General features: G+C 39.6%; 1 protein-coding gene across 1 annotated transcript; it reads right to left on the bottom strand.

Moving 5' to 3' along the window:
* Positions 1–12,444: 12,444 nt before the first annotated feature.
* Positions 12,445–12,846, bottom strand: LOC130471780 (uncharacterized). The gene has a single exon (XM_056842080.1). It carries the CDS (start codon positions 12,844–12,846, stop codon positions 12,445–12,447), a length of 402 nt encoding a protein of 133 aa, XP_056698058.1.
* Positions 12,847–15,290: the final 2,444 nt, after the last annotated feature.

Raw genomic sequence — 15,290 nt, 5'->3', positions numbered from 1 at the left:
TTAATCCTAAAACATCTTAGGTAAGCAAAAGCCTTTTGCTAATAGTCTAGAAACTATTCTTGGTTGATAGGTACGTCTAAGAACTTATTAGGTAAACCTATCGATTTTGCCACGACATAAAAGGACTCCTTACTTATATCGTTGAGTTTCACCAAAACTAACATGTACTCACAATTATTTGTGTACCTTGCCCCTTTAGGACCAATAAGTAACACCTTGCTGAGCGAAAACTATTACTAGATTGATGTAAAGGATATCCAAGCAAGTGTATATTTTGGCATGGCACCTTTTAACTCAATTTTTAAGTTTGGAACTTAAGGCTCTTACTATGTTGGTTAGATTTTAAGTGAACTAAAATCCTTAATCATGCAACATAATCAAGCTTTTGATCTCATGCATTTTAAGACATATTTAAAAACAATAAATAACTTAAAACATGCATAAGATAAATGTGATCTAGTATGGCCCGACTTCATCTTGAAGCTTTAACTTCAAAGTCCGTCTTGAAAATCTCCGTGGGAGGCACCATTTTCTTCAAATAGGATAAGCTATAATTAAAACTAATTACAACTATTTGATGGCACGCAGACCATATTTCGAATTGAAAAACAACTTTGGTACTTTAGACCAATTACATTCAAATTAATGGTACGCAGACCATATTTTCTATCCTATTTGGGCCATACTAGTCACTTCATAACCTGCAAAACAGTACATATACAATATATACCATTCACCCATTCATTAACATGAATGGCCCACATAGCTGGTTAGTAAAACACATTATGCATCACGTAAATATTTGCAGCAATTAATCAAGGGCACCAATAATCTACCAATTATTCAGTCCTTATTAATTCTAATCAAGTTGTTTTAACCTTAAGGATTTGTAGACCTAATCAAGAGTTTATGACTAAAAGGGGATCCCACTTAAACCAATAAATTCATATGCTTTACTAATTTTAAACATAAAAATGTATTTCTAGTCTAACCGGAAACATACAAATTTAATTAAAATTTAAAGCTCATATAAATTTATAATTGAATCCAAAAAGTTTAATTTAATTTCAGTCGTATTTAAATTAATTCATGATTTTAATTTTAGTAAAATAATTAGAATAAATAAAATTTATTATAATTACAATATTCAAAATTAAAATCCAAGAAAATAATTTAAATTATTAATTTTAAAATTAATTAAAATGACGTAAACTGAAAATTTCAAATTAAAATTTTAAAACGATCTAATCGCAACGCAACAAACCTACGCAACGTACGCCCATGGGCCACACGCACACAGCCATCGCTGGCCATGTGCGCGCAGCCCATACGCTGCGTCGCATTGCTGCTGCTGCTTTCCTTCGCAAGGCATCACGCGAGCTGGTGCTCGCTGCGCGCGCCAGCACTCGGTGCACGCGAGCCATCGCTCGCTGCGCTCGCTCGCCAGCGCTCGCTTCATGCGAGCCAGCGCTCGCTGCGCGCGCTTGCCAGCGCTCGCTTTATGCGGGCCATTGCTCGCTGCGTGCGCTCGCCAGCGCTCGCTGCGCGCGCTTGCCAGCGCTCGATCCTGCGAGCCATCGCTCTCTGCGCGAGGCATCGACGCTGGGCGTAGCACTCGTGGCACGCGAGCTTGCGCTCGCTGCGCGCGAGGCTTCGCACGCTTGCGCGAGGCAGTGCGCGCTGTGGCGCAGCTCGCTTGCTGCCCACACGCGACTGCTGTGCCTTGCTTTCGCCCTCGCCCATTCGTCCATTGCTCACAGCCCACGACACAAGGCAGGGCTGCTGCCTTGTGCTCGTGCACCATGGCCTTGCTCATTGCATTCGTGCCGCATGGGCGACGAGCTCCCGTGCTCGTCGTCACATGCCCGCACTATACAACACCCCTTAAGGGTAACACGTAGCGTCCAATCCTTTGTGCGTGCAAGTTTCATGAGCGAATCGCATAAAATTTAAAATTTTATATTTAAAATTAATGACAAATTAATAAATAATATTAATTTCATAATTTTAGGGCGAAAAATCGAAAATTTATTATTCAATTGATTTCCGATTAACATGGATTCAAGTCTAGGTCATAAAAATTTAAAATTTAACATAAATTTGCAATTTTTATGGTGGTTTTTAATCATAGGTATCTAATTAAATTATAATTAATTATGAAAATCAAATTAATTCTAAATTATTCTAATTTTCAACAAATTAATCATAATTACAAATTAGATTGCATAATTAACAAGGCTAGGCATTCAAACTTGTTAAACATATATAGTAGGTCAATCAAAAATTCAAGATTTATCAACAAGAATCGCAAATATTTAATTTAACATCTTAAATTTACGAAATTTTGCGTTCGAAAAACTAAAACCTCCGAAAAGTCATAGTTAGGCTTCGAATTTGAGAATTCTGGGTTCGGCAGAAAAATATTATTTTTGTCAAAATTTTAGAATGCCTTTTACATGCGGAATTGACACAAAAATCACTCGATTTGGATGAGTAACGAAGAAACTGCCGAAAAACTGCATACGTATAATTAAATAAACGCAATTTGCAATTAATTAACAATTACGAAAATTAATCACCCCTTTTAATTCTTGCAAATTTGTAATATTTAACCATGTTCATGCAATTTAGATTATGAAAATAATAAGAGGCTCGTGATACCACTGTTAGGTTATGATACATATGACAATTCATAAATCATGCGGAAAAAACCATTAAGCCAGGAATACATATTATTTACACATAATCATTTAGCATAGTTTAGATGCATACTCTTTGTTGCGTGCCTTCCCTAGCTGCGCCGAACCGAACAAGAACAAGTCTTTAGGACTCCAAGTGTCGTCCCTCCGTAGATAGTCCACAGCACGTCCGGATCCGCCTTAAGATTGACCAACTAGAATCGCCCTTAAGGTACTCTGAATTTTCGGCACTTTATAGGCAATTGTATGACTGAATTTTGCTCTCAAAAACTCACTTTGAATACTTGAATGCTCGATGTAAATATGTGACCCTAGGCACCTATTTATAGAGTTATGGAAAAGGATTTGGAATCCTATTAGGATACTAATTTATTTAATTATAATCCTACTAGGACTCTAATTAAATAAACTAAATCTTTTAGGATTAGATTTAATCATATGAAAAATCCCGGTAGCTTTAGGATTCGAGTAGCACACAAACACACACGCACGCACAGCAGCCCACGAGGGGCGCCATGCGCGCGCGCGTAGCCCGCGAGCTCGCAGCCCACTGCCACAAGCCCACACGCTGCCGTAGCCTTGGCGCGCGCTGGGCCTGCCTTGCGGTGGGCCTGGCGCAGCCTTGGCTAGTGCGTTTGTGGCGCGCTGGCTTGCTGGGCGATGGCCCGGCTTCGTGCTGGGCCTTCGTCTGGCAGGCCTCGTCCGATGCTAATTCGTGCGATACGCTTCCGAATAATTTCCCGATTCCGGAATTCATTTCCGATACGAACAATATTCAACATTTCCGATTCCGGAATCAATTTCCGTTTCGAACAAATATTTAATATTTCCGTTTCCGGAATTATTTTCCGATTACGATAATATTTCCGATTCTGACAATATTTCCGTTTCCGGTAATATTTCCGATTCCGGCAATATTTCCATTTCCGATAATATTTTCCGATACGTACCATGTTTCCGTTTCCGGCAACATCTACGACTTGGATAATAATTATATTTCCGATACGATCCATATTTCCGTTTCCGGCAATATCATCGTTTCCGGAGTATTCATTTCTTGCCTGTGACGATCTCAGCTCCCACTGAAACCAAGATCCGTCGATTCCGAATATCCATAGATAGATTATTTAATGCCATTAAATACTTGATCCGTTTACGTACTATTTGTGTGACCCTACGGGTTCAGTCAAGAGTAAGCTGTGGATTAATATCATTAATTCCACTTGAACTGAAGCGGCCTCTAGCTAGGCATTCAGCTCACTTGATCTCACTGAATTTATTAACTTGTTAATTAATACTGAACCGCATTTATTAGACTTAACATTGAATGCATACTTGGACCAAGGGCATTATTTCCTTTAAGCACTCCCATCGTGGCTGCTACGATGCATGCGGGCGAGCAGGCTGCGCGCAAGCGTGGCTTGGCTTGCTGCGTTTGCGCGTGGCTGCTGCTGCGATAAGCCATGGGCCAGCGATAGGTCGTGCACTCGACGGGGCTTGGATGCAAACCCAAGTGCTCGTCATGTTACGATTATCGAGTTTTAAATTTTAATTTGAGATTTTCAGTTCATATAATTTTAATTAATTTTAAAATTAATAATTTAAATTGTTTTCTTGGATTTTAATTTTGAATATTATAATTATTATAAATTTTAATTTATTCTAATTATTTTACCAAAATTAAAAACCTTGAATTAATTTAAATTCGACTGAAAATAAATTAAATAAGTGGATTCAATTATAAATTTATATGAGCTTTAAATTTTAATCAAATTTGTATGTTTCCGGTTAGACTAGAAATACATTTTTATGTTTAAAATTAGTAAAGCATATGAATTTATTGGTTTAAGTGGGAGAATTTTTAGTCATAAACTATTGATTAGGTCTACAAATCCTTTAAGGTTAAACAACTTGATTAGAATTATTAAGGAGTGAATAAATTGGTAGATTGTTGGTGCCCTTAATTAATTGCTGCAAATATTTATGTGATGCATAACGTGTTTTACTAACCAGCTATGTAGGCCATTCATGATAATGAATGGGTGAATGGTATATATTGTATATGTACTGTTTTGCAGGTTATGAAGTGACTAGTATGGCCCAAATAGGATAGAAAATATGGTCTGCGTACCATTAATTTGAATGTAATTGGTCTAAAGTACCAAAATTGTTTTTCAATTCAAATATGGTCTGCGTACCATCAAATAGTTGTAATTAGTTTAATTACAGCTTATCCTATTTGAAGAAAATGGCGCCTCCCACGGAGATTTCCAAGACGGACTTTGAAGTTGAAGCTTCAACAAGAAGTCGGGCCATACTAGATCACATTTATCTTATGCATGTTTTAAGTTATTTATTGCTTTTAAATATGTCTTAAATATGCATGAGATCAAAGCTTGATTATGTTGCATGATTAAGGATTTTAGTTCACTTAAAATCTAACCAACATAGTAAGAGCCTTAAGTTCCAAACTTAAAAATTGAGTTAAAAGGTGCCATGCCAAAATAACACTTACTTGGATATCCTTTTTTCATCGATCTTAGTAATAGTTTTCCGCCATAGCGAGGTGTTACTTATCGATACTAAAGGGGTAAGGTACACAAATAATTGTGAGTACATGTTAGTTTTGGTGAAACTCAACGATATAAGTAAGGAGTCCTTTTCTGCCGTGGCAAAATCGATAGGTTTACCTAATAAGTTCTTAGACGTACCTATCAACCAAGAGTAGTTTCTAGACTACTAGCAAAAGGCTTTTGCTTACCTAAAAGATTTTAGAATTAAGTCTAAATACATAATGTGCTTAATTCTTCAATGGATTTTAGGGTCTTGGAATCATTTTATTCACACCTGCCGGAACACATAACTTGAATAAAATGCTTAATGAACATTGAATTATGCATGTATGCTAGAATTTAAGTTTATTAAGAGAAATTGTGAATGGTTATTTATTTGTTTATTCTTTTTCAATTGTAGTTTAACTATGGCAAACAACAATCAAAACATCATCATGGGTTCTGAGCTTATGGTCAAGCTGAACCTAACAAATTTTCTTGAATGGGAAGCTAAGCTAGTTGAAATAGTCAGACTCAATGGACTTGAGTATGTACTGTTACATCCCATGCCAAGCTACTATGCCAGAGACATGACCCCTGAAAGATTTTTCTCCTGGGATGCGGATCTCAAAAAGGTTATGAGTCTCATGCTGAACAATATCCCTGATGAATGGGCTAGAAGGTTTGTAGCCTATGAACCTTTCACTCTCATCAAGAATCTGAGGGATATCTGTCGTGGAAGCACGGAGGACAGGGATCTGAACGTCCATGAGTTGATTGAATCAATGTCTGGTCTAAAGGTTAGTTCTCCCAACAGGTGTTATAGGATGGAAGTCCAAGAAACACATGTTCAGCTCCTTCGCACTAAACAAAGGGTAGGCGTCCCACTAAGGTTCCATGTGGATCTTATGCTTTCATATTTTGATCGCCTAAGTTTGCTAGGAACACCTATAAGCGAAAGGATGGCAGTCTCTATCTTGCTCAATTCACTGCACAGTGGGTTTGGTCGCTGCAAGCAACTATACCTAAGTGAACCAAGAGAATAAACAGTTGCAGAATTTGTTCACCTTGTCAGAAAGGCTGAGATAATACTGGACTGTGAAGCCAAAGATTTTTTCAAGGCTAAAGGGAGACCGTTCAAGAAAAGTGGAAAGTCCAAGGGCAATGCTAAATCAAAGCAGGACAAGTCCACATCAAGCTGTCTTTATTGTGATGGAATAGGCCATTACAAAAGAGAGTGTCCAAAGCTAAAGGAAGATCAGAAGAACGGAACAGTCGTTCCATCTTCAGGTATTTTCGTTATAGACTGTACACTTGTTAATTCAACTTCTTGGGTATTAGATACAGGTTGTGGCTCACACTTATGTTCCAATTCATAGGGACTAAGAAGAAGTAGAAAGTTAAGCAAGGGTGAAGTCGACCTACGAGTGGGAAATGGAGCAAGAATTGCTGCATTAGCCGTAGGAACTTATTATTTTTCGTTGCCCTCTGGGCTAGTTTTGGAACTGGAAGAGTGTTTCCATGTTCCAAGCCTTACTAAAAACATCATTTCTGTTTCTTACTTAGATGCTAAGGGATTTTCCTTTTTAATAAAAGACAATAGTTATTCGTTTTATTTTAAAGAGATGTTTTATGGATCTGCTAGATTAGTCAATGGACTTTATTTATTAGATCACGACAAACAAGTTTATAACATAAATACCAAAAAGGCCAAAAAGGATGATTCATATCTCACCTATCTGTGGCATTGTCGATTAGGCCATATTAACTTGAAACGCATGGAAAGACTTCAAAAGGAAGGAATTCTAGAACCATTTGACTTAGAGGATTATGGTAAGTGCGAATCATGTTATTTGGCAAAATGACAAAGCAACCATTCTCTAAAGTTGGATAAAGAGCAACTGAACTATTGGGTTTAATCCATACAGATGTATGTGGACCAATGAGTACAAATGCTAGAGGTGGTTTCAGCTACTTTATCACTTTCACTGATGACTTCAGTAGATATGGTTATGTCTACCTAATGAAGCATAAGTCTGAATCCTTTGACAAATTCAAGGAATTTCAGAGTGAAGTAGAGAATCAATTAGGCAAGAAGATTAAAGCACTGCGGTCTGATAGAGGCGGTGAATATATGAGCTATGAATTTGATGACCATCTGAAAGAATGTGGAATTCTATCAGAATTGACTCCTCATGGAACACCACAATGGAACGGTGTGTCGGAACGGAGGAACAGAACCTTGCTAGACATGGTTAGATCAATGATGGGTCAGGCCGAACTTCCAATAGAATTTTGGGGACATGCACTAAATACAACTGCACTCACTATAAATAGAGCTCCGTCTAAAGCTGTTGAAAAGACTCCATATGAGTTATGGTTTGGAAAGCCTCCAAATGTGTCTTTTCTTAATATTTGGGGATGTGAAGTTTGGAAAACCTTGTCAAACGATTAATTTCAGACAAACTTCATCCAAAATCTGACAAATGTATCCTTGTGGGCTATCCAAAGGAAACAAAGGGGTATTACTTCTACAATACATCTGAGAACAAGGTGTTTGTTGATCGAGATGGTATCTTTTTGGAAAAGGATCACATTTCCAAAATGACAAGTGGGAGAAAAGTAGACCTCGAAGAAATTCGAGCCGAACAACAAACTCTAGAGAATGCTCAAGATGACATTCAAGATGAAACTCAGAGATCTTTAGAAGTATCTGGTGAGAATCATGGTCAATCTAGAGATATAACCCCGCGTAGATCGCAAAGATATAGATCTCAACCGGAAAGGTAATTAGGTAATTTGACGAACCAGAGCTATGATGTTCTATTACTTGAAAGTGATGAACCTGCGACTTACAAGCAAGCTATGACGAGCCCTAGCTCCAAGCAATGGCAAGAAGCCATGCAATCTGAATTAGACTCCATGTCAGAAAACCAAGTATGGGATTTGGTCGATTTGCCAGATGGCTACCAAGCCATTGGAAGCAAATGGGTTTTCAAACTGAAAAAGGACAAGGATGGGAAACTTGAAGTTTTCAAATCTAGATTGGTTGCAAAAGGTTACAGGCAAGTCCACGGTGTGGATTACGATGAAACCTTTTCACCAGTTGCAATGCTAAAATCTATTCGGATAATGTTACCAATCGATGCATATTACGATTACGAAATATGGCAGATGGATGTCAAAACCGCTTTCTTAAACGGCGTTTTAACAGAAACTGTGTTTATGAGACAGCCTGAGGGTTTTGAGGATCCAAAGAATGCTAAAAATGTATGCAAGCTAAAGAAATCAATCTACGGATTGAAGCAGGCATCCAGGAGCTGGAATATACGTTTTGATGAAGCAGTCAGTGACTTTGGTTTCATCAAGAACGCAGACGAATCTTGTGTATACAAGAAGGTCAGTGGGAGAAAAATTGCTTTCCTAGTATTATATGTCGATGACATATTACTTATCGGAAATGACATTCCTTTGTTGAACTCTGTCAAGATTTGGCTTGGGAAATGTTTTTCGATGAAGGATCTAGGAGAAGCACAATACATATTGGGCATCAAGATTTACAGAGATAGATCTAAATGGATGATTGGACTTAGTTAAAGCACTTATATCAATAAGGTGCTTGATAGGTTCAAGATGGCAGACTCCAAGCGAGGCTACCTACCCATGTCTCATGGAATGACTTTAAGCAAGACTTAGTGCCCAAAAACACTTGATGAGCGTAGACGAATGAATGGGATTCCATATGCATCATTAATTGGTTCAATAATGTATGCTATGATATGTACACCCCCGGATGTTGCGTACGCACTCAGTGCTACGAGCAGATACCAGTCAGACCTAGGAGAGGCACATTGGACTGCTGCCAAGAATATTCTGAAGTACCTGAAAAGGCACAAAGATGACTTCCTGGTCTATGGTAGAGATGATGAATTAATTGTTAAAGGCTATACGGACGCAAGTTTCCAAACTGACAAAGATGATTTCAGATCACAGTCTGGGTTTGTCTTCTGCCTCAACGGAGGTGCAGTAAGCTGGAAAAGTGCTAAGCAAAGCACCATTGCAGATTCTACAATTGAAGCGGAGTACATTGCTGCACATGAAGCAGCAAAGGAAGCTATATGGCTAAGGAAGTTCATAGGTGAACTTGGTGTAGTCCCCTCCATTAAAGGACCAATAGCCCTGTATTGTGATAATAACGGAGCTATTGCACAAGCAAAGGAGCCTAGACACCACCAAAGAGTGAAGCATGTACTTCGTAGATTTCACCTTCTACGAGAGTTCGTTGAAAGAAAAGAAGTCGAGATAAGCAAGATTGGAACTGATGACAACATATCAGATCCATTGACTAAACCTCTGCCGCAGGCGAAGCACAACTCGCACACTGCAGCTATGGGAATCAAGCATATTGGAGAATGGCTTTGATGTCCTTGTTTGATGTTTTAAAGTTTTAGAGTTTAATACTTTATAAAACATTATTGGTTAATCATTCACAATAAATGAATATAATTCATTTTTCCATTTAATTTGTGGTTTATTAAATGATAAGTCCCTTCAATTTGACAAAATATTCAAGATACACTGTCAGGACCAGTCCTGTGACTAAGAAATGTCTGTCAAGTGAACTTGAATGTCAAAAGTTGAAAATGGTCCCTGGTCGGAGTTTTCTATGAAATTGGACGCATAGAAAACTTTAGACGACTAGAATGCAAGATGACTAGTAGTTCTGTTTCTTGAACTATGTGGACATGGCAATGTCATAATCATTTGCATAGATACTTACTTTGGGAAGACTAGTAACGGACAGACCTATGAAACTTTACTGTAAGAGATGAAAATCTGTCATAAGTAAATTTCATTAAAATTATTAGACACTAAATCCTCAATACCTGAGTGATTTGAGATTACTTGTTTGAGAACTAGTTGCTTTGACGTTGACCAAGCGTCGCACCGTAAAAGGAGGCTATAAAGGCAACGCTCAGGTAATCACCTATCAAACGAAGTCTAATCTCAAGATCGCAAGATTGGGATTGTCCTCCCATAAATCGGGATGAGATGCTTAAAAGTTGTACAAGGCCACTCGGAGAGCTAGAAACTGTAAAATGCATGGCCGTGCTCGGATGAATCATAGGCTATGTTTATCTGTTTATTTGATCACTTGAACTCTGAAACCGAGAAACACCTCTAGACATAATAAGGATGACAACTCTTACCTTATGTTCAAGAGCAAGCATCGAGCGACAAAGGAATTAGGTAATGCACACTTGTCCCTTGGTCCAAGTATGCATATAATTTTAAGTCTAATAAATGCGGTTCAGTATTAATTAACAAGTTAATAATTCATTGAGATCAAGTGAGCTGAATGCCTAGATAGAGGCCGCTTCAGTTCAAGTGGAATTAATGATATTAATCCACAGCTTACTCTTGACTGAACCCGTAGGGTCACACAAATAATACGTAAACGGATCAAGTATTTAATGGCATTAAATACTCCATCTATGGATATTTTGGAATCGACGGATCTTGGTTTCAGTGGGAACTGAGATCGTCACAAGCAAGAAATGAATACTCCGGAAACGATGATATTGCCGGAAACGGAAATATGGATCGTATCGGAAATATAAATATTATCCAAGTCGTAAATGTTGCCGGAAACGGAAACATGGTACGTATCAGAAAATATTAATGGAAATGGAAATATTGCCGGAATCGGAAATATTGCCGGAAACGGAAATATTGTCAGAATCGGAAATATTATCGGAATCGGAAAATAATTCAGGAAACGAAAATATTAAATATTTGTTCGAAACGGAAATTAATTCCAGAATCGGAAATATTAAATATTGTTCGTATCGGAAATAAATTCCGGAATCGGGAATTTAATCGGAAGCGTATAGTACGAATTAGCATCGGGCGAGGCCTGCCAGACGAAGTCCCAGCACGAATCCGGGCCATCGCCTATCCAGCCAGCGCGCCACAACGCACCAGCCAAGGCTGCGCCAGGCCCACCGCAAGGCAGGCCCAGCGCGCGCCAAGGCTGCGGCAGCGTGTGGGCCTCGTGGCAATGGGCTGCGAGTGCTCGCGGGCTGCGCGCGCGCGCATGGCGCCCCTCGTGGGCTGCTGTGCGTGCGTGTGTGTGTTTGTGTTCATATATGAATCCTAAAGCTATCAGGAATCGATATATGATTAAATTCCTAATCCTAAAAGGATAAATTAATTAAATAAGAGTTCTACTAGGATTCTAGTTTAATCAATTCGTATCCTAGTAGGATTCCAGTTCCTTTCCCATACCTCTATAAATAGGTGCCTAGGGTCATAATTTATAGATACAATTGAAGTATTCTAAAGGTAAGATTTTGAAGAAAAATCAGCCATACACTTGCACCTAAATAGCCGAAATTTCTAAGCAACCTTAAGGGCGATTCTAGTTGGTCAAGCTTAAGGCGGATCCAGACGGGCTGTGGACTATCTACGGAGGGACGACACTTGGAGTCCTAAAGACTTGTTCTTGTTCGGTTCTGGCGCAGCTAGGGAGGGCACGCAACAAAGTGTATGCATCTAAACTATGCTAAATGATAATGTGTAAATAATATGCTTTCCTGGCTTTATGGTTTTTCCGCATGATTTATGTTTTGTCATATGAATCATAACCTAACAACTGCCCCATTAGTCTGTGGGCGGTAAGGCGAAGAACGATGATGCTAAATTTTGTACTCGGTGAACAGATCTTCACACTCTCCTTGGAAATGGGTTCCCTGGTCACTAATGATCTCGTGAGGAATGTCGTATCTGCATATGATGTTTTCTTGTATGAATTGGGCCACTTACATGGAACCCAACACTTTGAATGATCTGGCTTCGACCCACTTGGTGAAATAATCGATTGCAACCAGTATGAATTCACGACCCCCGGTGCCGGTTGGAGTGACTTTGCCGATGAAGTCGATACCCCAAGCTGAGAATGGCCATGGTGATGACTGAGAATATAGCAAGGATGGGGGAATGTGCTTTTGGTTCGCACACTTTTGACAAATAGGACATTTCTTGACAAAGAAGTAGCAGTCCCGCTCGAGGATAGTTCAGTAATACCGAGTCCTGATGACTTTGAGGGCTAGCATCTTCCCATTCATGTGAGTACCACAGACCCAGGCATGTAAGATATCCATGACTCTTTGTGCTTCATGCTTGTCAACACATCAGAGATTGGGGCCATTAGAGGACCTCTTGTATTGAATGCCGCCATCTAGGACGAAGTTGGATGATTGTAGGCGTAAAGCCCTTTGACTTTTGCTTGAAAGATGCAGTGGGTACTCAGATTTTTGTTGATACCTTTGGATGTATGTAAACCATGGCTCATCTTTGTCAGGCTCGACATCGTCAATATGATGGACATATGCTGCTTCTTGACGCATTTCAATTGTAAGGGGCATTTTAGCCATGCCATTTGGAATGTTGATCATTGATGCCAGCTTTTCCAGTGCGTCGGCGAATTGATTCTCCTCTCTTGGGAGGCATGTGTAACGAAGCTCTTCTACTTGTTCAGACAGCTTCTCGAGATAGGACTGGTATGGGGTAAGCTTTTGCTTCTGACATTCCATTTGCCGGAAATCTGATTGATGATTAGGGAGGAATCCCCGTATACTCGAAGTTTCTGGACACCCAATGCTAAGGCGGCTTCCAGGCCCATAATGCATGCTTCATATTCGGCCGCATTGTTTGTAACATTGAATTGCAAATTTTCTGATATGGGAATGTGAGTGTCGTCCGGAGCTACCAGGATCACCATGACACCACATCCGTTTTGATTTGAGGCACCGTCAAAGTGCAGCGACCAACTATCATTGCTTGTCATTAGGATTTTCTCATCGGGTAGGTCGTAATCCTCCTCTTCTGCCTCGATGGGACAGTCGGCTAGGAAGGCTCAAACTTGTGAAACCTTAATAGATTTTTGAGGGATGTACTTGAGATCGAATTCTGCTAACATAACCAACCATCTGGACAACCGTCCATTGAGAGCTGGCTTTTCGAATAGGTACTTGAGAGGATCTGCCTTGCAAACTACATGTACTGTGTGGGAGAGCATGTAATGTCAGAGTTTCTTTGTGACCCAAACCAAGGTGATACTTAGTCTTTCGAGTTGAGTATATCTGGTTTCGTACTCGAGTAGCTTCTTGCTTATATAGTACACAAAATTTTCTTTGCCTTCGATCTCTTGGGCGAGCATGGCCCCTACTGCCGAGTCAGTTGTTGTAAGGTAAAGCCTGAGGGGAGCCCCCGGTATTTCTGGCTTTAACACTTGCGGATTTTAATCAATATTCGATTGATTGGTCTGAGGTTATTGACAAAAAAGATTTGTCTAAGTCACTTCGTTTCTTTTTGTCCAAGTCACTTCGTTTCTTTTTGTCGAAGTTGCTTCTCTTTTTGTCTAACTCACTTCCTTTTTTCTTTGTGAGTTTTGGGACAACCAAAGTTGACTTCAGTCATTATTTATTGAACAGAAGCAAAAGCATCAGTAACGGTTGGAAGATAGTAAAAAGTCATCGTAAACCGGATTTTAAAGATAGTCCTTGATGGTGTCAAATGCATGTTGACAGTCTTCGTCCCATACAGGCTCACAAATCATGGCGAGGTTTTGAAATGAATCTGCTGATATATTGTAACTACCCGAGGAACCCCCGAATTTCTCTCTTATTCGCTGGCGGTTTCACATCTAGGATGGCCTTGATTTTTGAAGGATCAGCCTCGAAGCCCCGAGAACTGATGACATACCCGAGTAACTTGGATGACGTTACCCCGAATGCACATATATTTTTGAGGATTAAGCCTCATATTGTATTGCCTGAGCCTGTTGAAGAATTTTCAAAGTAGTGTTGTATGCTCATGTCTCTCTCTAGATTTGACGATCATATCATCGACATATACCTCGATTTCTCTGTGAATCACGTCGCTCATAATGGATGTGGTTGTTCTTTGATACATAGCCCCCGCATTCTTCAGTCCGAACGGCATAACTGTATAACAATATGTACCCCACTGAGTGATGAAGGTTGTCTTCTCCATATCTTCCTCTGCCATGGGAATCTGATTGTAGCCTGCGTACCTGTCCATAAAAGAGATTAAGGCATGATTTGTTGTGTTGTCGACCAAGATGTCGATGTGAGGCAATGGAAAACCTTCTTTAGGGCTAGCCCTGTTAAGATCCCTGTAATCAACGCACATTCGTACTTTGCCGTATTTCTTTGGAATTGGGACAACATTTGCAATCCATTCTGGATACTTGGCTTCTCGAATAAACCCGGCCTCTAGCTGCGTAGAGACTTCTTCTTGAATTTTGAGGGAAACATCCGGTTTCATGCGACGTAGTTTCTGCTTGATGGGCTTTGAACCTGGAATGAGGGGAATTGTATGCTGACCGATGCTTGGATCAACACCTGGCATATCATGATAGGACCATGCGAAGACGTCTATGTACTCTGAAAGTAGCTTGATAAGATCATCCCGCTCTGCTTGAGATAGAGTCAAACCAATCTGAACTAGTTTTGGATCACTCCTGTTAGAAAAGTTAACTTTTTCTATTTCCTTAATTATGGGCGTCCTGTTTTCATGATTTTCGATAGCTTTTATGATTTCAAGGTCAGTTTCTTGTGAAGCAAAGTTTTTTGGATTAGGAGTGTGTTTTGAATTTGGACTTGAAGAGTAGGAGGAAATTTAAGTATTATTGAAATTAGCAACCATTACATCGACAACTTTAACTTGAAGTTCGGCCTTTAGAGGCTCTTGATTGATGCAAGACTCTAGCCCTAGACTCTTAGACTCATCACTAGACTCGAAAATTGAAAGACAAACTCTGGACTTGAACATATGAAACTAATCATAGAGATAGTTCTTGGGGTACTCCCACACATCCACATCGCCATCATCATCATTGAGAAAGTTGCATCCACAGATCTCTGAAACTTGATTCTAGACTTGGTTCCAGGTACTGTATGGAAATGCAGCAAAGCGGCTTTTGCACTAGGTATTGAGTTCTAGAAGAAACATC

Source organism: Spinacia oleracea, chromosome 4 (assembly GCF_020520425.1).
Source record: "Spinacia oleracea cultivar Varoflay chromosome 4, BTI_SOV_V1, whole genome shotgun sequence".
Taxonomy (NCBI): Eukaryota; Viridiplantae; Streptophyta; class Magnoliopsida; order Caryophyllales; family Amaranthaceae; genus Spinacia; species Spinacia oleracea.
Note: the sequence above shows the minus strand (reverse complement) of the source record. Positions and strands in the feature narration are given on the sequence as shown.

What these genes read in the sequence shown, in the direction of transcription:
- LOC130471780 (XM_056842080.1), bottom strand. Translation starts at nt 12,846, where the DNA reads ATGGAATGTCAGAAGCAAAAGCTTACCCCATACCAGTCCTATCTCGAG.